Source organism: Bos taurus, chromosome 20, assembly GCF_002263795.3.
Source record: "Bos taurus isolate L1 Dominette 01449 registration number 42190680 breed Hereford chromosome 20, ARS-UCD2.0, whole genome shotgun sequence".
NCBI classification, from domain to species: domain Eukaryota; kingdom Metazoa; phylum Chordata; class Mammalia; order Artiodactyla; family Bovidae; genus Bos; species Bos taurus.
In genome coordinates this window covers 14,767,931-14,790,737 of record NC_037347.1, presented here as the reverse complement: position 1 = coordinate 14,790,737, position 22,807 = coordinate 14,767,931, and the positions used below count along the sequence as shown (strand labels likewise).

Below are 22,807 nucleotides of genomic sequence, written 5' to 3'. Positions count from 1 at the left end.
GAGCGAGCAGAAGAGGCGCGCGACGGCTGACCGCCCAGGCAGTCAGCTCCGGATCGCAGGAGGTGAGCCCGGCCGGAGGGGTCTTCGGGCCGGGCCGGGTGGGACGTGTTCAGCCAGGGCAGATCGGGGGGCTTCGTGAGCCCCCGGCCCTCAGCCGCCCGCGATGAGCGAGGCCAGTCGGGTGTGCTCCGGCTACTACAGCCTCAACCACAGCTTCGTGGAGCCGTTCCAGTGCCCCCGGCGCGGCGAGGGGGCCACCCTCCTCTACTGCTGCGGCTTCGCCGACCTCAAGTACTGCTGCAGCGAGCCGGGCAGCTACTTCCCCTACAAGCACAGCTACATGTGGAGCCTCAGGTGGGCAGGGCCGGGGGCTTGCGGCCAGGGGTCTGGGGAGGCTACCAGCCGTGCCACGCGGGGAGGAGGGAGCGCGCCCGCGTTCTCGCGACACGCTCGGATCCCTCCGCGGGGTGGGGGGATAGGAGCCCCCAAGGGCGGGTGAGGGCCCTGCCGAGAACCCGTTTGTGGCCACCGTCGTCCGGGTGAAGGTCGCGCTGTGGTTCTAGAGTTGTGATGCCCGGGGACCAGAGCGAGGCGCGCGCGGAAGCAGCGCAGGCGACTCGCCCTGGGCGCAACCGAGCGGACTGCTCTGCTCTCCTCTCTCCCTCATCCGGGGACCAGTCCCAAGTCCGCGGCTCTGCGGGGCACAGACTCACAGATAACTTGAGGAGGTTTTCATTCTCCTTTTGATTTGAGTATTTGGTGCATTTGAATGGAAAGGGGCTCTTTTGAGACTCATTTTTAAGGCGTTAACCAAGGATTTGAGTATTTTAAGCCTCTCTGTAGCTGAGAAGGAATTTGCTGTATCCTTTAAAAAAAAAAAAAAAGTGAGTGTGAGTATGTATTTGGGCGCGCACAAATACATATAATTTGCCCTTTCAGTTGATCTCATACTAACTCCGAACAGAACCGGAGATCCACAGAGAGGAAGAGTTTCAGTTGCTATGATTACACACCGAAGAACCTTTGCAGGACACCCCCTTTCTCAACATCTTAGCTCTTTGGCCATTGCTAGAAAACGACGGGACTTTCAAAGGTGGTGTCTTTTTGGCCTCTTTTCCCCATGATGGGAATTTTATAATAATTAAATATTAATTTATTCAATTGGTATTCACACAGATACTTTCATTATGAAGGGCTTTCCCTCCCCTCCACTCCAAAGGATTGAAAACTTAGACCTTCATTCTTACATTGTGCCCGGAGAAGGAACATGGTGCTGGGGTTACAGGAAAGAACTGCCACACCACCAGAAAATGTTTCTGACAGATTAGCTAATGTCTAGGAGAGGGAAAGAGGCTGACTCTGCTAAGGACGAGGAAGGGTACTTTTTCTCCCAGTGTCCTAGCATGGTCCAGAACTTGGCACGCATGCCAAGACCACAGCAAATGACTTTAAATGTTACTTCTTAGAGCAGTAAAGTCATTAAAAAAAATTGCATTGCAAGCTTCTAAAAAATCTCAAAAGGAATACCTACTTACCAAGTCCAACTACAAAGTAGGCTTGTCCCCTAATAGGCAAAATCTCAGAAAATAATGACAGCTTATCCTTACTACTTGGGGAAGAACTCTGTATTGCACTGGGATATTATCTTGCCTTTTGGAAAATGACATAGTAACCCAGCTCTGAGTCCTTGGAGGTGTTAATAAGGGTGTCAGCACCTCTGAGAAGAGACTGTCAACTCTTAAGTCAGACTCAATTGGAAAAGTGCCTGGGATTTTCAGATCCCTGAATAGTTCAAGAGTGAGAAGCAGCAGAGGATGGAAAACCTTGCAAAGGCTTATGAAGGCACAAAAGAATGACTAGCTTGCTGGGGTCTTCATTCAGCACTGACAATGCAGCTCTGTTGCTGGGAAATATAAAAATCATTTCGACTGATGGCATCAGTTGGGAATGTAATCCTGGGGTTCTTCTTTAGTTATTAAACTATGAGAACACAGTGGGGAGGTAAGCATTTAGAGCTTCAGTTCCCGCATATTCTTTGCTCTCTCCCCTAATTTAAAACAGTCCAACTGTGAAAAACTTCCCTAATGTCACTAGCATCTGAGAATCTGTAACTGCTGCAGAAAGGTTCGGGTGTGTACCTCCAGGTAAATGAAGTTGTCGAGTCGGAGAATTCATTCATGTGACAGCAGCTACAGAACTTTTCTCAGGGATTGAAAAGCAAGCTGCCCTGTGGTGCTAGGAAGGAAAGATAATTCTCCCTTTTCTCAGCCCCACTCTCATCCCTTCTCCTCTTATAAATAAATCCCTAAGCTCTAAGGGTTCCCTTTGGAAACCTTCAGGACCTAGGAAAATAACACGTGTTGCACAAGGCTACACTTGAGTTCAGTAAGCTATTTATTGAAATGAATATTTTAGGAGATTCCCAGAGCTGCATCTTTATCTGGAATTTTGCATGCATAAAGCAACATTTCTAGAAAGTGGAACTATGACACTGACACAGTTTGTTAGGATTATGAAGAATATCTTTTTATAACAGAAAGAAGTGCCATGTTGTTTTAATTTTTCCTTCAAATCATGTGACCTGGTTTTTAAAGTGTGTATTAATACATGTAAAGCCCATACTATGTCATTGAATTCAGTTAAGTTGATGATTTTACTTTTAATTGACTAAGTCACTTTTTCAGTTTGAAGATGTTTTTAATAACTGGGTTCTTGTTTCAGAAATCTTTCCAGATATCTGGCCTCCTAGCTGCCTTGTGAAGCAAATAATTAATTAAGTGGCTTATGTTCCCATATGTCTGTGTAGAGTCCTGACCCTTCCTGACACATAGAATTTACAAAAGTCAGCTTTGGTGCAAACAAGCATGAAAGAGTAGTTGCCAGAAGCAGGCACCAAGTGAGGGCAAATTCTAATTTAAATGTCTAACTATATACTGACTCTGCCTCTCATTGGTGACTCAGACGTTAAAGCGTCTGCCTGCAGTGTGGAAGACCCAGGTTCGATCACTGGGTCAGGAAGATCCCCTGGAGAAGGAAATGGCAACCCACTCCAGTACTCTTGCCTGGAAAATCCCATGGACAGAGGAGCCTGGTAGGTTACAGTACATGCGGTCGCAAAGAGCTAGACACAACTGAGTGACTTCACTTTCTATACTGACTCTAACCAGAAAATTACCTAGTCTACACTTGTGTACAGGGCTAAGGGAACTGGGCTGATTAGCAATAAACAAGCACAAAAATTTTTTGAAGTCTGACTTCATGTCTTTGACTCAGAAGGCAAAGAACCTCTAAATGGCAAAGAGACTTTATCTGCTAACATCAAGTGTAAGTGGGATGAATTTAGCCCTTCGTTTTCAATTCTGTTCTTCCTCTCAAAGCAGTGACATACCTAGTATCCCTGGTCAAATTCTCCCTTCCCTCCCTGTTGGAACAAGTCAAATTTTTTACCGCCCTAATCTCTGGGAAATAGCAGAAGCTGAAAGGCAGGCAGGCCAGGAAGATAATCAAGAAAAAGACCATTACTTTTCAATGACTATTCCAATGATTGTTACTTTTCAGTGATAACTTTTCAGTGACTACAAACAGATCAATCATCAGTCATTTATCATTTACTTCCATTTATGAAACATTAACTGCAAGCTAAATACTCTATTAAACATTTTTAAGTGTGCAGATTACTATGGGAAAGTCAACAGAAGTATCTGCTCTTGAGCAGTTAAAATCTAATTTTATATCTTTACACATCCCCACACACACAGGGCTCATGAAAGTACATATTAGTCTTTATATATTAGTCTTTAAAGACAACTTTCTTTTTTTGCCAAGCTTCTTTTCCCATTTGAAAATATTAAGTTCACCAGTTTGTGAAAACTGTGTTATTTCTCAAATGATTAGCCTTATTCATAACTGTATCAAGAGGAATGATTATAAACTGAATGCTGAGCAAATATCAGATGTGCAATGCATTTTTAGAGAAAAGTACAAAGATTTCTTCCTTAATGCTAGAAGCTATTGGTGTTATGTTCTTTTAGAAAGGAAAACTTCAGATTGAACATGAACTTTATATAAATTCCATAAATATTACTTTCCTTTAATTAAACCTTCTTCTCTCTTGTAATAGCTATGGTTTTGTATATTAATACATGATAACTCCCATACACATCTCCAAAATAAAAGTTCTACACTTTTGGCAAGCATTCGTTTCAGTATTTTTGCAGAAGTAGATCCCTGGTGGCTCAGATGGTAAAGAATCCACCTGCAGTGCAGGAAATCTCTGGGTCAGGAAGATCCCCTGGAGAAGGGAATGGCTCTCTGCTCCAGTATTCTTGCCTGGGAAATGCCATGGACAGAGGAGCCTGGAAGGCTACAGTCCATGGGGTCACAGTCAGACAAGACTGAGCTACTAAACATACTAAACACATACAGATTTTTTTCTATTCATCTTTTATTAGTGAACCTAATCTTTCCCCTAAAATACATTAATAATAGAGGTTTATTGGATTGAGATGTTCTTGAACCATCCCTAGAGAATTGTGTGACCTTTTACCTGTAATATGAATTCATGTGGTATTCTATAGTAATATTAACATACAAATGTATAGAGAAGTACAGTAAGAATTTGATGGTAGAAGAAGGTGAGCTGTAGATCTCAATAATATGCTGTTTATAGTAAAATATAATTTGGTTATGAATGACTGAAACAAGAACTAACAATATTTAAACCTTTAGTTTATGTGCAAACCAGTTTGCATGACAGTCACAATGTTTTTTTTTCTGTTTTCCTCAGCATCGGTGCCCTGATCGGATTGGGAATTGCTGCCCTTGTTTTACTTGCGTTTGTCATCAGCGTCTGTGTTCTTTGCTACTTATTTCTGTATACAAAGCCTCAAAGATTAGACACTGGCCTTAAACTTCAACACCTAGAGGCTGTTTCCACTCAAGAAGGTAATCAGTAGCCATTATTTGCAACCAATTACCTGTACTCTATTCAAAGTAATAACCTGTGCCTGGGTGGCAGATTATACACTTAAAAATGAACGCTTTTTGAAAATTCAGTTTATTATGTGTCTTTATAAAAATTTATGTTGAATTAGGTCTTAATCGGAGAAGGCAATGGCACCCCACTCCAGTACTCTTGCCTGGAAAATCCCATGGATGGAGGAGCCTGGAAGGCTGCAGTCCATGGGGTCGCTGAGGGTCGGACACGACTGAGTGACTTCCCTTTCACTTTTCACTTTCATGCATTGGAGAAGGAAATGGCAACCCACTCCAGTGTTCTTGCCTGGAGAATCCCAGGACGGCGGAGCCTGGTGGGCTGACATCTATGGGGTCGCACAGAGTCGGACACGACTGAAGCGACTGAGCTGCAGCAGCAGCAGCAGGTCTTAATGATTAAACACCTTTGAAAGATTGTGCTCAAGGAAAAAATAGTGGCAGGATGTAAATGTTCTCATAAAAAATAATACATTGATCTAATAAATCCACTTTAATTTATTTGGGTGTCCCTCAATTATTTAATTTTGTTTTTTGATGGAGCCAAAGAAGTCAAATAAGCAGGAACAAAATATCTGATAATTAATTATCAGTATTGCATTGCTCTAAACTGATTAGTCAGTGGTCAGTTAGGCATTAGCTGTGTGCCCACCGTATGCAGAATTCAGAGGCAGATAAAAGAAATTAAAAAATAAATAAAAGGCAGTCTTTGTTCTTGAATAGATCACAAACTAGTTAAGCCCTATGTGTATGTGTGTGTATATTTGTGTATGTAGTGCAACCATAAATTAGAAATGTTAAAACGTAAGGTTTTTGGAACTGAGTCTCATTGTTATCTTAATTATAAAGTGCAGTACACGCTAATCATTATTATTATGAAACAATCAGAAAGAACTCATAAAATTTTTGTGAATACAAATTTCTATTAGTGTATTTTAAAAGTCAGTTCAGTCAGTTCAGTTGCTCAGTTGTGTCCGACTCTTTGTGACTCCATGCATTGCAGCATGCCAGGCCTCCCTGTCCATCACCAACTCCCGGAGCTTGCTTAAACTCATGTCCATCGACTCAGTGATGCCATCCAACCATCTCATCCTCTGTCGACCCCTTCTTCTCCTGCCTTCAATCTTTCCCAGCATAAGGGTCTTTTCAAATGAGTCAAGTTCATCAGGTGGCCAAAGTGTTGGAGCTTCAGCTTCAGCATCAGTCCTTCCAGTGAACATTCAAGACTGATTTCCTTTAGGATGGATTGGTTGGATCTCCTTGCAGCCCAAGGGACTCTCAAGAGTCTTCTCCAACAATACGGAACTTTGGTGGCAAAGTAATGTCTCTGCTTTTTAATATGCTGTCCAGGTTGAGCATAGCTTTTCTTCCAAGGAGCAAGCGTCTTCTAATCTAATGGCTGCAGTCACTATCTGCAGTGATTCTGGAGCCCAAAAAAATAGTCTGTCACTGTTTCCAGTTTTTCCCATCTATTTGCCATGAAGTGATGGGACTGGATGTCATGATCTTAGTTTTTTGAATGTTGAGTTTTAAGCTAGCTTTTTCACTGTCCTCTTTCACTTTCATCAAGAGGCTCTTTAGTTCTTCTCTTTCTGCCATAAAGGTGGTATCATCTGCGTATCTGAGGTTATTGATATTTCTCCTGGCAATCTTGATTCCAGCTTGCACTTCATCCAGGCCAGCATTTTGCATGATGTACTTTGCATATAAGTTAAATAGGGTGACACTATACAGCCTTGGTGTACTCCTTTCCCAATTTGGAACCAGTCTGTTGTTCCATGTCTGGTTCTAACTGTTGCTTCTTAACCCACATACAGATCTCTCAGGAGGCAGGTAAGGTGGTCTGGTATTCCCATCTCTGGTATTCCATGTTAAAAGTGGTGATCATGAATTTCATTTTGATATACATATTGAATATATTTAGCAAAAATTTAGACTGTATATATTATATACAGTCTAAATTTATATATATATCTAATATATATATATTATATCTAATATATATATCTATCTAATATATATATATATTTAGAACAAGACACAGGTGCTTACTAACTTCTGTTTTAAAGAAAGTGAAAAGCTCTCTTCAAAATAATTTAGAAATTTCCTTCCCGTATGTCCCACTTTAGCTGAATCCAGAAACTTATGTTTATGGAGTACATACTCTTTGACCTTCTCAAATACACCAGCACTGCATGACTGCATTAGCTCTAGTTTTCTTCTCTGTAGGGATGTCAAAGGGTGCCCTGTGTCACAAAGCAAGAAGCCAAGATCCATTTGGAGTTCTTTTTCTGAAGCACTGTTTAGAGATTACATGGCCAAATTGACAGGTTGTTAGCTGAATTTAGTCCAATGGCTTAGACTCCGTTTCTCCACAGGCAGCATGAAGCAGTGGACTAGTGATTATCAAATAATCAAATAGTAAAATCAATTTTTGTCTCAATTGCTTAGACAATTTATAGTCCTTACATTTTACTGTGTGTAAGAATCACCTAGGGAGGTTGTTAAAACCAGAGATTTCAGACTCTGCATTTCAAAACAAATTGCTCCTCTTCCTGCCCTGATCTTTCTCTCCTGCTGTCTATTCTCCAAAGAGAAACCAGAGGGAGCCTGAGTCAGGCTACATCACTACTCTGGTCAAAATCCTAATTGCTTCCCATCTTTTAATAGATGGGAATGGAGCCCTATATGTATGGACCCTAACTGTGAAGTACGGGGGTTTGCCCTTTCCACCTTTATTTCTTGCATCTTATGTCCAGCCACCTTGGCATCTTTGCTGTTCCTTGAAAATCCTGCCTCAGGGCCTTGGCGCATGCCATCTCTGTACTCTGGAATGCTTTTCCCTCACTTTCACTTTCTTTAAATCTTTACTAAGTCACCTTTCCCCATCACTAAATCTGCATCTTTAACTTCAGCATATCATGCCCCCTTCCTGCTTTATTTTTCTCCTAAGCACTTACCACTAATTTACTATACATTTTACCTATCCATTGTCCAGTTTTTCTCTATCCCACTAGAAAGTTCCAGGAAAGTAAGACTTTTTGTCTTGCTTGCTCATTATGTGTCCCTAATGCCTAGAATGGGCTTTCCAAGTGGCACAGTGGTAAAGAATCCACCGGCCAATGCAGAAGACACAGGAGATACCAGTTTGATCCCTGGGTCGGGAAGATCCCCTAGAGAAGGAAATGGCAATCCCCTCCAGTATTCATGCCCCCCAAAATTCCATGGACAGAGGAGCCTAGCAAGCTACAGCCCATGGGGTCACAAAGAATTGCACACGACTGAGTGACTGAGCACACAGCGCCTAGAACACTTAGCAAATGAACTAATGAAGTGGCACTGCACTTGTAGGCGATTAAAGGAGCGTGTTCACTGTCACCATTACAGTCATCAAACATTCACTGAGTGCCTCTTCTGTATGACGCATTGTGCTAAATAAAAACTGATTGTTTTTTCCTGATCTATCTCAGGGACTACTCCAAAATTTTATTCAAGCTGGCTCTGAGAGCCCAGCGACAGAATTAGTTGGCTTGTTGATCCTCCTTGTAGTCTTACAGCTCTTCAGCTAAGGAGATCCATCAATGTACTTCTTACACATTAAGTTGAGGCTATTTGCTTGCAATGAACTATCCCCACTCCACTCCTCTGAAAAACAGTTTATCATCTGAAAAACAGTTTATCAAGTCAGCAAATTAATTCAATACACTTTTCCTGAGTGATTACTCTTGGTAAGGCAAAATTTTATACTGCCTTCTGCTGCTTTTAAATTAGATGATTTTGGGCCCATTGGTTGATATTAACCAAATAAGACATAGTGGAGAGTCGAAAACAAAATAGGTAATTCAAATGTTACTGGAATAGGAAGGGAAAGCAGTTTATATTTGAAAGTAACTCTTCAAAGTTATAATTAAAAACCATTGCTGTACCTATTGTTAAATATGCATGGTTCATTCCAATGATTCTCCCACCCAGGGATAGATGCCGGTGTTCCAGCATAAGAAAACAAGACTTTATTCCATTTAAGGAATGCCTTTAAAGGTTAGGAACATAATATTATGTTTGTGTAATAATCAAGCAAGTAAAACTACCTTGGAGAAAAATTGATTTCACCAGTTACCACTCCTTCCTTTTTTTAAAAAAAATTTTAGTTTTTTAAAAATAAATTTTGGCCAGGCAGCATGTGGGATCTTGGTTTCCCAACTGGAAGTATGGAGTCTTAACCACTAGACCACCAGGGAAGTTCCTACCACTCCTTTCAAAACCATCTGTTCTTAAGACTCAACCTCCTATTATGTTAATTTTTTTTTTAACATTTTAATTTTGTGTTGGGGTATAGCTGATTGGGCTTCCCTGGTAGCTCAGCTGGTAAAGATCTGCCTGCAATGCAGGAGACCCCAGTTTGATTCCTGGGTTGGGCAGATCCCCTGGAGAAGGGATAGGCTACCCACTCCCGTATTCTTGGGCTTCCCTGGTGGCGCAGCTGGTAAAGAACTCGCCCGCAGTGCGGGAGACCTGGGTTTGATCCCTGGGTTCGGAAGATCCCCTGGAGGAGGGCATGGCAACCCACTCCAGTATTCTTGCCTGGAGAATCTTCATGGACAGAGGAGCTTGGCGGTCTATAGTCCATGGAGTTGCAAAGAGTCAGACGGGACTAAGCACAGCACAACCAAGCTGACTGACTGACAGTGTTGTGACAGTTTCAGGTGAACAGCAAAGGGACTCAGCCACACATATACATGTATCCATTCTCCCCCAAACTTCCCTCACATCCAGGCTGTTACGTAACACTGAGCAGAGTTGATCCCAAACTCCCTGTCCTTTCCTCACATCCTTCCCCGCTCCCCACTGTTGGCAACCATAAGTTTCTTCTCTAAGTCTGGGATTCTTTCTCTTTTGTAAATTCATTTGTATCAGTTCTTTTTAGATTCCACATATAATCTCCCATTATTTTAATTTTTAGAATTGAGATTGTGCATATACTAAAGCTGACTTAAGGCGCTGCACTTTTTTTGTGTTTGTTTCTATAAATGGCTGTAGTGTTACAGAATAAACAGGCCCAAAATGGAGTACCTTGTGCTAACTGCTACTGCTAAGTCGCTTCAGTCTGTGCGACTCCATGGACTGCAGCCTACCAGGCTCCTCCGTCCATGGGACTTCCCACCAGCAAACCAAAACTCTATACCTAACTGCAGTTTCAGTCTCTCCCAGGAGAGAAATTTTAAACCTATTGGTCTGGAATTTCCTGATCAATACTAGTGAGGTAAACTGCAGGACAGGGTGACTTTACCAGAAAAAAATCTTTTGTTTATGATTTCCTTATCCTATCCCCCTTTTCCTATAAAATCCTTCATTGCCTGCATCATCTCAGAGCCCCCTTCTACTTGCTAGGTGGGATGCTCCCAATCCATGAATTGCTGGATAAAGCCAACTAGGTTTTCATATTCACTCAGCTGAATTTTGTTTTATAACAATAGTCCAAGTCTAAAATAGTCTAATCTTGGACTATTTTGCCAAGATTTTTCTTTAAGGTATCTTTATTCTCTTGGGGTTCATTATTTTTAATGTATACAATTTAAGGCTTTCTTTGAATTGATTCTGAAAATAGCAGGTCTCTGGTACTGACTACATGTAGAGTTTAATTTGGCTACCTCCAGGCTCACTTGGTACAGAAGTACTATTGTTAAGCAATTGATTGGGCTTTAAACTGTGTCCCATAATCATTTTCCTTCTTTCTAACTTTTGTGTTTTGAGTTACACCTGTATCAAATGCTAATGTTTAAAAGAATACCATGGTTTGTAAATTGTACTGTATAGGACAGAGTTCCGGGCAAAGGTTGACTGTGTGAAGGACATCTTTCTGAGTAGACACTCCTGGGATGAGGACTCATGGCATAAATTGTGGAAGAATTAATGGTTAACGGGAGAGTAATTAAAGGGATGATTGTGTTAGATTCTTGCTTCTCAAACTTTTCCATTGAAGAATTCTTAAAGGTAGATAACAAAGGAATGGTACCACCAAAATTCCAAGGTTTTCTTGGAAAGGCTTGCTTTATGAGCTTTAAATTATTTGAAGATGCCCATTACACTTTTTAAATATGGTTATTTTTGATTGCAAATATAATGACTTGTTTTATCTAACAATAATATCATATCCTTTCCACTTATGAGTAAAATTGATGCTCTTGGAAGATAAAATATATTCATCCTGTGGTTTTGAGTATCCATTGACACTCTAGGGTTGTGAAGTGTGATGGAGAATCGAGGAGAGGGTCCTTAGAAACAGAGTTTTCAATGAAAATGAGAAGAGCAGAGAGTAGAGCTGCTTGACACAAAATAATATTGTTGTATAGGAATAATAGACAACTCCAATTACCTATTATTTGATGGTCTCTTTTTCAAAAGCAGGCAATATAAATGGAAAAGGGTAAACAAATCAGCAGTAAGGTACAGGTTGTCTAGAAGAGAAACAGAAATTATATCTAGAAAACTGAGACAGCAAAACAATTTGACAATCACATATGCAATTATTTGTTCTGCCTGTGAGCAAAGTAGGATTTGAACCAGCTCAAAATGGTTTGCTATATTTCTTCTTAAAAGGTATCCTTACGTGCCCCCCCCCCCGAAAACAAACAAAAACAAACAAAAAAACAAACAAAAAAAACCTTTCTCTTAATGCACTTTCTTATTAGGAAAATTAAAAAATACAGAAAAACTAGTAACTTCATCCATGAGCACACCACACAGAGGTAACAGATATTAACAGTGGCGAATATCCTTCACGGATTTTTTTTCTATGTATTTATAGATACATGTATGTATAACAAAATGGGGAAAAATGAATCCTATAACATGGGTTTTTTTCCAGTGAACAATATTGACATAAGTGTTTGCCAATAAACACCACTTTTAATGATTCCATTTTATTACTTTGATGGCTGCTGCTGCTAAGTTGCTTCAGTCGTGTCCAACTCTGTGACCCCATAGACAGCAGCCCACCAGGCTCAGCCGTCCCTGGGATTCTCCAGGCAAGAACACTGGAGTGTGTTGCCATTTCCTTCTCCAATGCATGAAAGTGAAAAGTGAAAGTGAAGTCACTCAGTCATGACCTACTGGTAGCGACCCCATGGAATGCAGCCCACCAGGCTCCTCCATCCATGGGATTTTCTAGGCAAGAGCACTGGAGTGGGGTGCCATTGCCTTCTCTGGTACTTTGATGGAGTGCTATGCATTTTTATTCTTTTACTTTGACATAGTTCACACTTCCAGAAAAGTTGCAAGAAAAGTATAGAAAAGGTAGTATACCTTTTCTCAGCTTTACTAATTCTTAATACTGTGCCTCATTTCCTTCAAAATTGACTTTCTTTTGATGTATATTTTCTGAACCATTTGAAAATAATTTGCAGATATCATGCTATTTAACAATAAATACTTCAGTATATGTTTCTTAGGAACAAGAAATTTTTTTAATGTAATCACAGTATATTTATCAAAGTCAGGAAATGTAACAGTTATACAGTAATATTATCTAATCTGTAGTTCATATTCAAATTTTGCCAATATCCTTAAGTAGCTATTTTTTTCTTATCTAGGATCTAGTTCAGAGTTACATCTTATAATTAGTTATCATATTTCCTTAATCATTTTTTCCTTTGTCTTTGAAACTTTTTGCCATTACCAAGTAATTTGTTGGGAGGTATGAGAACATCCTGTTCCTCCTTCAACTATTACCCATGGTTCTGGACTAAATGTTTTCATTCAAAATACAAGATAATTTCTGATTATTATGATAGCTATAATATAGTGATTTTCTAGCCTCATCATTTCTTCTGTGTTTATTAGTTGTTATTCTACTACAAGGAAGAGCTTTCCCTTTTCCACCTATTTATCTATTAATTTATTAATATCAGTATGGACTCAGATCTTTATTCTAAAATACTCTATTACTATCATTATTTATTCCGATTCATAAATTATCCCAGATTCAGCTTGTGGGAGCCCCTTTAAATTGGGTCGTATATCCTTTTGAAATATGCACATCATTTTTTGAGCATTTTTTTTTTTCTTTGTCACAAAATGTTCTCAAGCCTCCTGTACTTTTCCTTTTTCCTGTGCCAGCCCTGAAGTCTGCTATTTCTCCAAGAAGTCTGGTTCATTTTATTTGGGAATGGTGTTTAGAAACTAAAGTCTGAGTATATCATACTTTATTATTGACTTGGAACTAGCTTCCATTTTTTTTCTACTAATATTATACATATGCATTGAACACTGAAGTATTTTCCTAGCATAAATCCCTAGGAATGGAATTGCTGAACAAAGATTTGGTACAAATAAAAGGCTTTGGATACAAGTTGCTAGCTGTCCTCTAGAGAAGCACTGTTTCACAAGTATTTTTATTTCAAAAGATATATATCTTACTAATTTCACTGAGGGAAACCATGTAGTGTTTTTAAACTTATCTAATTAGGAGTGAAGGCAGAAATTTTAATGTTTATCATTTTTTTATGGTATATTGTTGCTCATATTCTTATACACATTTTTCTAGGGGGTTGTTCATTTTTCTTTGCTTTATAGGAACTTCCCATACAGTAACTAATTTTTTTTTTACATATGTATTTTTTATAGTTGTTGCCTTTTTAATTTTATATGTGACAATTTTTCAACTGTATGTTTCTCCTTTTGTGATTTCTCCCTTTAGTTTCTTTTTTAAAAAGTTAATTAATGTATTTTTGGTTGCACTGGGTCTTCGTTGCTGCCGGTAGGCTTTCTCTAGTTGCAGCGAGCAGGGGCTACTCTTTGCCGCAGTGCTCAGACTTCTCACTGCGGCACTTCTCCTGTTGTGGAGCACAGGCTCCAGGTTCGCAGGCTTCAATAGTTGCAGCACGCGGGCTCAGGAGTTGTGGCCCAGGGGCTTAGTTGCTCTGTGGCATGTCAGATCTTCTCGGACCAGGGACAGAACCCCTGTCTCCTGAATTGGCAGGCAGACTCTAATCCAATGCACCACCAGGGAAGTCGTTTCCCTTTAGTTTCATAGTCAGGAAGTTCTTGTGTGCTTAGTGGCTCAGTCGTGTCCGACTCTTGCGACCCTATGGACTGCAACCTGCCAGGCTCCTCTGTCCATGGGGATTCTCCATGTAAGACTACTGGAGTGCGTTGCCATTTCCTACTCCAGGAGGAAGTTCTTCCCTCACTCTAAGATATAAAGATATTCACCTATATTTTCTTCTAATACATTTCTTTAATAATCCTGGAATTAAATTTTTGTGTGAAGTGTGAAGTAAGGATTTGCCTTTATTTTTATTTTACAAATAATGTGCCAATTGCCCAAATATTCATTGCGAGATCTATCTTTTTCTCTTGTCAATTTAAAATGTCACCTTTGCCATAAACTAAATTATTATATATACTGGGATCTGTTCTTAGATATTCTGTTCTGTTAAACTTATCAGTCTGTTTATTCTTAAGCCAGTAATATACTTTAAAAATTATTGTAGCTATATGGGGAGATCCAACCAGTCCATTCTAAAGATCAGTCCTGGGTGTTCTTTGGAAGGAATGATGCTGAAGCTGAAACTCCAGTACTTTGGCCACCTCATGCGAAGCTTTGACTCATTGGAAAAGACTCTGATGCTGGGAGGGATTGGGGGCAGGAGAAGAAGGCAACGACAGAGGATGAGATGGCTGGATGGCATCACTGACTCGATGGACGTGAGTCTGGGTGAACTCCGGGAGTTGGTGATGGACAGGGAGGCCTGGAGTGCTGCGATTCATGGGGTCGCAAAGAGTGGGACACGACTGAGTGACTGAACTGAACTGACTGATGGTTTAATATCTGATTAGGCACGACTTTCTCTTCTTTCCCATTATGATTTTTCAAAATTTCCTGGCTTCTTCTGTAATGTTCAGTATTCTAAGTAAACCTCTGAATCACACCGTCAGGTCCGTAAAAATCAAGTGGTATTTTGATGGGTTGTACTAAATTTATAGGTAACTTTGCAAGCTATTTTTCTTAGTAGCCTTAATACTTCAACCAAATTCTGCTCAGAACACTTACTAATTATGATGCCAAATTATTTTTAAATACTATTCTTTGTTTCAAAGAGATTTTAAGAACTCACTGTGACCTCAGTAAAAGATGAGGTAATTTGAACTCAATGGCAGAAAAGGACAGTTGTGTCTCCTGAAGGGACCTTTCTACTGAAAATAATGAATCCGGAATTTCCTGCAACTCTTTTGCTCCTAGAATGTAGAAAATCAAATTGCTCAGTAGAGTTACTGCTACTTTTAGCAATTGTGAGTCCTCCTCAGGGACCAGGGTTAGGCAGTGCTGGCTGATATTGGAACCAATTAGCAAAATAGAAGCCAATCTCTCATTTTGAAAATTCATTTAAAAGATTTAATATAAATCTGTTTATTATATCTAATAATAATTATATTTAATAATAATAAATCTAAATTCTTTTGTGAACTATACCAGTCATCTATGGTTGAAAAAAATCCAACAATGCAGAAAAGAAAAAAAAGTCCAATTGTGGAAAAAATAGGGTAGAAAAAACATTTCTGGAGAGAACTGAATTCATTAACTGTTGTTGGAGCAAGTCTAAGATTTTTTTCACAATGAATTGTTAACTGTATTTTCATGAGATACATATGTGTCCTCCAGGGGAAGGCAGAGCATTGAAGAAGGGAGAGGTCAATAGACCACTAGGCAAATTTTGCTCACTTCCACCATTTTTCTCAGATCCAGTTCTCCGGTCTGTGCATTGTATTAAATTTGAAGGGAAAAATGTCCCCTCGTAAATAAAAAACACCTTTAGGGTGCAAATTTAAAATTGCTTGTTTCCACTAGAAGAAAATGCAAGATGAGTCGGGTGGGAGAGATTTCCAGTAAACAGTAAGGTGAGTCAGCTGATTTGTCACTGAGGCTGCTACAGGGCAGCAGATTGGTAATGCAGAAGCTGGGAGGTCAAAGACAGTGGCAGAAAAGCTTAATTACAGTCCTGCCGGATAGCCTGAAGATAAAGACCTGCAGTGGGGCCCAGCATTCTTTTGATATTTTCAAATGGCACGAAAAAGCAGAGTTCACAGAAAAGTTTCAGGATAAATGGACCTCTGAGGAATGGTTCTGAAAATGAATGTAAAATTGAACTATTGTAGAAAAAAAAAAAAAAATTGGCCTAGTTTGTGATGAGGATAAGTGGAAAGATTTTGATGAATTTTATTTAAATGGTGAATTTGATTTGCTTGATGAACTGAATTTAAATTTTGGCAAAGGCCAAAGCTTTAATTTAAATGATGGGCTGAGAGGCGTAGGATTAAAGGAAGGTTGAGATTTAGAGCTGTTGACCAGACTGAAGAAAAGAATAAAAATGGGACATGAGCAGCAGAAAGGACAACTAGTATCAACTCAGGAGAGCACAGGGATGTTGGATCTTTGTAGTCTGCACTCAGGTAAAGAAAAGAAGAAATTAAATAAGAAAAATCCTTTATGTGTTAACAAGTCCCTTGAGAGCCCAGTGGTATTACAGATTTCTTATTTAAAATTTAATCCATGTTGTGACCTTGTGACAGAAGAGGCAGCTGGTTTTATCTCTTTGTTGGTTAAGAAAGTAGTTTCTGTTTATTAAAGGAAAACTAGGAAAAATAAGATTTTTTCTCGTCTCTCTTTTAAAATCATTCCAAAGGGATGCAGTTAGCTGGACTCTGATATCACTACAAGCACAGCCCCACTTAACTGCAGTTGTTTTTTTCCATAATATGCCCAATTACTCTAACTTGCAAAGTAGCTTCAGTCATGTCCGACTCTGTGCGACCCCCAGACCCCCTGGAGTGGGTTGCCATTTCCTTCTCCAACTTACCAGAGGGATATACATTGAAAGCACCTTTGACTTTTAGAAGGTGCAGGTTTGACCCCTGGGTCAGGAAGATCCCCTGGAGGAAGAAATGGCAACCCACTCCAGTATTCTTGCCTGGGAAATCCCATGGACAGAGGAGGCTGGCAGGCTTCAGTCCATAGCATTGCAGAGTCAGACATGATTGAAGCGACATAGCACACACACACACAAGCTGCAGGAAGAGAGGGAACACCAGGGTGTTGACTTCCTAATCAAAGTTCTTGCTTCAAATGATGTCAGTATGGTGTTTATATCAAATCTTTTATTTTCTCATGTAGCAAATCAGTTTGGCTAGTGGAACTGCCTGCCCTTAAGGAGCCAGTCTAAGAAGTTATCTTTGTACCTGCATTGGTTAAAAGGATCCAGTAGCCAAGGACATAATGAACCAGGGCTGGGGAACAGGGGGTTTTTACAAGTCCTAGACAAAGGAAAATCTATAATGCTGGAATGTGTTTTGCAAGCCTTTAAATCTCAAGAGGGCAGTAGACAGGTTAGATAAATTCTTTCGGTTGTTTCCAGAAAAAAACATAATGGAAACAAGCTGACAGCTCCTGAGATGGCTTAAGAGAGAACCCCAGACTAAGGGATTCCTAGAGAGAAGCTCAAATTAAGGAATTAACTTTCTGAGTTTAATCCTCATAAAAAGCAAAAAACCCTTTTATGTGAAAGATGGTTGAAAAACCATCTTGAATGTCTCACTAGAATATTAGGAATTTGGAGAAGGCAGTGGCACCCCACTCCAGTACTCTTGCCTGGAAAATCCCATGGACGGAGGAGCCTGGTAGGCTGCAGTCCTTGGGGTTGATAAGAGTCGGACATGACTGAGCGACTTCTCTTTCACTTTTCACTTTCATGCATTGGAGAAGGATATGGCAACCCACTCCAGTGTTCTTGCCTGGAGAATCCCAGGGACGGAGGAGCCTGGTGGGCTGCCATCTATGGGGTCGCACAGAGTTGGACACGACTGAAGCGACTTAGCAGTAGCAGTAGCATCAACTGTGTAAAAAGCTTAGGAAACATGAAGGATTTGAATTAACCAACATTACAGTCTTCAGACTTTCAGGGCTTTCACTAAAAGGTTAAAATTTAGATGTTTAAAGAAATGCTGGAGAGGGAAGAGGAGTAAGAGGTACAATCTATTATGTATAAATAAGTGACAAGGACATATTGTATAGCATAGGGAATATAGCTAATATTTATAATAACTTTAAATGGAGTATAATCTGTAAAAATATTAAATCCCTATGTTGTATGCCTAAAACTAACATGATATAAATCAACCATACTTCAACAAAAAGAAAAGAGGGGCTTCTCTGGTGGTTCAATGGTAAAGAATCTGCCTGCCAATGCAGGAGACATGGGTTTGATCCCTGGTCCGGGAGGACGCAACATACCATGGAGCAACTAAGCCCATGTGTCACAGCTACTGAGCCTGTGCTCTAGAGCCTGGGAGCTGCAACCACTGAGTCCATGTGCTAAATTGCTGAAGCCCGCACTTAAGCCCATGCTCTGCAATAAGAGAGGCCCCTGCAATGAGAAGCCCACGTACCTCAGCTAGAGAGTAGCCCCCACTCTCCGCAACTAAAGAAAAGCCTGCTTAGCAACGAAGACCTAGCACAGCCAAAAATAATAAACAAATAAAGACAAGAAATGCTTATATCAGATACAAATTCTGCCCAGATAATATGGAACTAATTTATATTTTAAATCCTTGGTCTTTTTAAACTTTACCTGCTGTGATACTGTAGAATACAAATGATGCTAAACCAATAAAAATAAACCTACAAACATTTTATTTTTCAAATGTATATAAAGCAAATAGTTTCAAGGGTGTATATACATATGTGTGTGTGTGTGTGTGTATATATACACATACATATATAAACTTAGGTAATGGGATATACATACATACATTATATATATATATATATATATATATATATATCCCATTACTTAAGTTTTTAGCAGTTACATTTGAATCTCAAATATCCTTTATGGTCTACCTTGCAACTAATAGTCAAGAATCTATCAGGTCATCAAATTTTCATGCCAGCTTCCCCAGCTACATTTATCTAAAACAATTTTGCTTGTTGATTGGGCCAAGAGCTACTTGCCAGGCTAGAAAATGTTGTGATTACAACAATTATCTTTTTGTTTAAAAATCAAATTATATAGTCAAAACATTATGATTGGATGTTTAGATAGAACATTATTTAACACGAATGAGTTCAGAAGTAATGAAATAAAGTCCATCTATTGTAGGCCCCACATTTTAAACTTACGATACTTTTGAATGCTGCATGTTTCAGGCATATGGGTAAGATCTGGGAGCTGGAGTGAGACATTATCCTTCAAAACTTACCAATAACATTGCCCCTTAACAACCCACAGTGGAGGATGTCCTCACTGACTCCAGAGAGCAGTCTACGTATAAATTACTTATAAATAGGCAAAGCCAGGCATTATGAACTCACTTAAAGGTGAGGCTCAGACTTATCTAAAGAGGGAAAGTGAAAAAGTCATAGAAGACAGACTAGCCGGCAGACAGTAGAGAAAAGCTACTTCTAATAGTGAAATCTCTTGACTAGTGAGTCTCCCTTCTCCTTTAGGTAGTTTTGGAGCAGACTTTCTAAAATTTAAAGAATAAGTAAGAGTTATTCAAGCAAAGAAGAGAGTTAGGGACACCGGGCAGCTGGAAGCATGCAAAGGCTTGGTGCAGAGAGCAAGCAAGCAAGCAAGCAAGCAGGGCAAGTCTGGGAGCCTGTCAGTCAGTATTTCTGTATGTCTGAAATGCCAAATACGAGGAAGGGGATGGGGCCAGCTGAGCCAGGAGAGGGAAGCAAGGCTGATCCTCCGTCTAAACAAGAAATTCAGATTTGATCCTAAAGGATTTTAAGTAGGGAGAAGCTGTTATGAGGAAATGCTACATGAGCAGGAACTATTATCGTATTGCTTGACAGTATCGCACCTTTTCTCACTTAAAGTTGTATTCAATATAACATTAACAGGACATTCAATATAATTAAAAATTTCTTAGAAATCACTTTTTTCAAATCAAATGACTGCATCATACTTCACTACTATTGTTAAGGTACTTACATTTTTTTGGTATTGAAAATAACCAGTGAGTATCTTTATATATAAATTTTAGAGCTTATCTCTCATGGATTCCTTAGGAACTTCACGTTAAAATCACAAGGTATGAACACTCAAGACTTAAAAAATAAACGTACCAGTTTACATTCCCATTGGGCTGTCCCATTAGCCCAGCTTCCTAGGGCCCAACAGGACATCCCCCACTACAGGTTGATTTCATAGACCAACACTCAAAGGGGCAATATTATTTATGTCTTGAAAAATGATGTCTCACTACAGCTAGCAGATGTTGCCCACTGACCTGAAACATGCATGACATTATTCTCTGGGCTAATATTAAAAGCATCTTAAGTTTAAAATGTGGGGTCTTGAGTGGTACCATATATGGTTTTATTACTTTTCTTCTGAATTTTTGTGATGGAAATATAATTACTAATATAGTAAATATAGATTATTCTTAGCCAAGAAAGATTACTTTTAATCTGCTCCTAATTGAGACATGAAAAATGGTATTATAATGTTTTGAATTTACACGTCTTTCTGACTAGTGGAGATGCAGTATATCTTTTGTCCATCTCTTTACCAACTAAGAGGTGTTAATGTCTTACGTATGGATTTGTAAGTCCCTGTTACATTACACATGAATCATTTGTTCTAAACATTTCTTCCCAGTTGACTTTCAGCCTTGTCTTGTGCAATCTACAACTTTATAACTTTTTACTGTGTCACACTTTCAATCTTATTATTTCACTCAACAAACTGATTGAACACTAGCTACATGCAAGGCAATTTTCCTGCATCATCAATGAATAAAACAGAGATCTCTGGCATGTGGTGCTTATATTTCAGACAGAGGAGACAGATAATAAATGATAAAATAAAAAGGTAAATTATATAGTATATTAGAAGATCAATACTATGGGAAAAATAGTAGAGAGCAGAAGGAATTGGGGATAGGATGGAGGGAATGTAGGTTGTAATTTTAAATACAGTGTTTAGGTCCCATTGAAAAGGTGACTTTTGAGCAAGGATTTAAAATTAAGAGTTACCATACAGATAATCTGAGGGAAGAGCACGCCAGAGTGAATAGCCAGTGCAAAGGTCTCGTGGCTAGAACATTCATGAAAGTCTGATCAAAGAGGTGAGAGTGAGAGTGAATGAGAGGGCAAAGTAGAAAAAGATGAAGTCAGGGATATTAATGTGTGTGTGTATGAGAACATGAAGGCCATTATAAAGACTTGGGTGAGATGAAGGGTTCTGAGTGCTTTACGTTCCAAATTACTCTGAGTGCTGTGCTCAAAATCAAACAGTGGTAGCTGTGAAGGTGGTCTGATTCTGGGTGTATTTTAAAAGTGTAGGCAACAGGATGTCAGATGAATTGGTGGTGGGGCTGAGAGAACAGGAGCAAGGCTGACTGAGGTTTTAGGCCTGAGCAACTAAACTCATGGAGTTGCCAGCAATTGAGAAGATGAAGACTGTAAGAAGCTTTTTTTTTTTTTTCTTTCTGGGAATGCCCCAAATATCAGTTTTGGACTAAGTTGGAGATGTCTATTAGATACCCAAGTGGAGATGGCAACTAGGCAGTTGAATCTAGAGTTCAGGGGAGGTATGGAGTAGAGATATGTATCTGGGGATGATCAGCAGAGATAGTGTTTAAAACTGTGGGGCAATTGAGACTAATAAGGGAGTGAGACAGCGACAGGAACCAATCGCAGGCCCTCCTCCAGCCCAAGATGCCTGGAAGAGGAAAAGGAACCAACGAGAGATACCAGGAAGGAGCGATGGTGACACCGGAGTGAGTCGAGGAAAGGTGGCATCTAGGAAGCCAAGGAAAGGACATGCCACTCACGGGTCACATAAATGTGGCTTGTGAAGTGGACTGTGGGTTTTGCAACAGGGGGTTGGTGAACAGCACCATCTGTGACTTCTTGCACTGCTTTCACATATTTGTAAATTTAAAAAATATATTTAAATCTGTATATATTGGTGAAATACATTACATATTATTTTCACACTTAATTTTTCTAACATTGTCCACTGATTAAAATAACCCATTTCTTCACTATGAGCTTGTTAGTCTAACTTCTGATGAGCAAAGATCCATAGTCCTCCACCCGTGAGCATTCTGGGCTCATTTACACAAACTGAGTGAATGGGATTGTGGAACAAACACGCGCTTTTTAAATGTTACATCTAAATTGATTATAATGGCAAAGCCTTGAGATTGTTGTAAATTATGACTGACTTTAGCTTTGTTCACTTCATGCATAGGGACAGTCACACTTTTTCTAAGCAACTCAGAAATTGTTACCTTCTGATCAAAAGTGTAGTTTCCTTCATGGAAGTGTAGAGAAAGAAAGGTAAGCATGGAAACGAAATCCTTACTTTTGTTACTGAAAATTTCCCTTATTTGACCTTCAGGAGAAAATGCTCAAGAACAACTCTGCAATGATTCATCCACAGTGCTTAGAGGACATCTTATTTCCAATATTCTAAGAAGTTTATTTTTTAAGGACAAATTTTAAAGTAAAATTTGATGTCATAAGTTCAAATAATTATTTCATTTTGTTTTGTGTATTTATTTCCAGGCAACTCAAATAGAAAAAGCAAAGCCCCCCGTTCAAATGCAGCATCAAATTCAACAAATGAAACGTTCTATGAGGCTGATGACATAATTCAAGAAAAAACAATGGATACGACACAGATCAACACTGCTTATTGTTAAAAATCCTGTGTTATAAAAGCTCACTGGGGATATGAAGCAAAAAAATAAAGAGTGCACTTCAAATACAGTTTGTAATAATACTTTTTAAAAATTTGCCACACAC

General features: G+C 39.4%; 1 protein-coding gene across 1 annotated transcript; it reads left to right on the top strand.

The window, feature by feature from the left end:
- On the top strand, positions 1–22,767 carry SHISAL2B (shisa like 2B). Its single transcript, NM_001100373.2, has 3 exons — positions 1–354; positions 4,787–4,944; positions 22,568–22,767. Exons 1-3 carry the CDS (start codon positions 164–166, stop codon positions 22,702–22,704), a joined length of 486 nt encoding a protein of 161 aa, NP_001093843.1. The 5' UTR covers positions 1–163; the 3' UTR covers positions 22,705–22,767.
- The last annotated feature ends 40 nt before the right edge of the window (positions 22,768–22,807 follow it).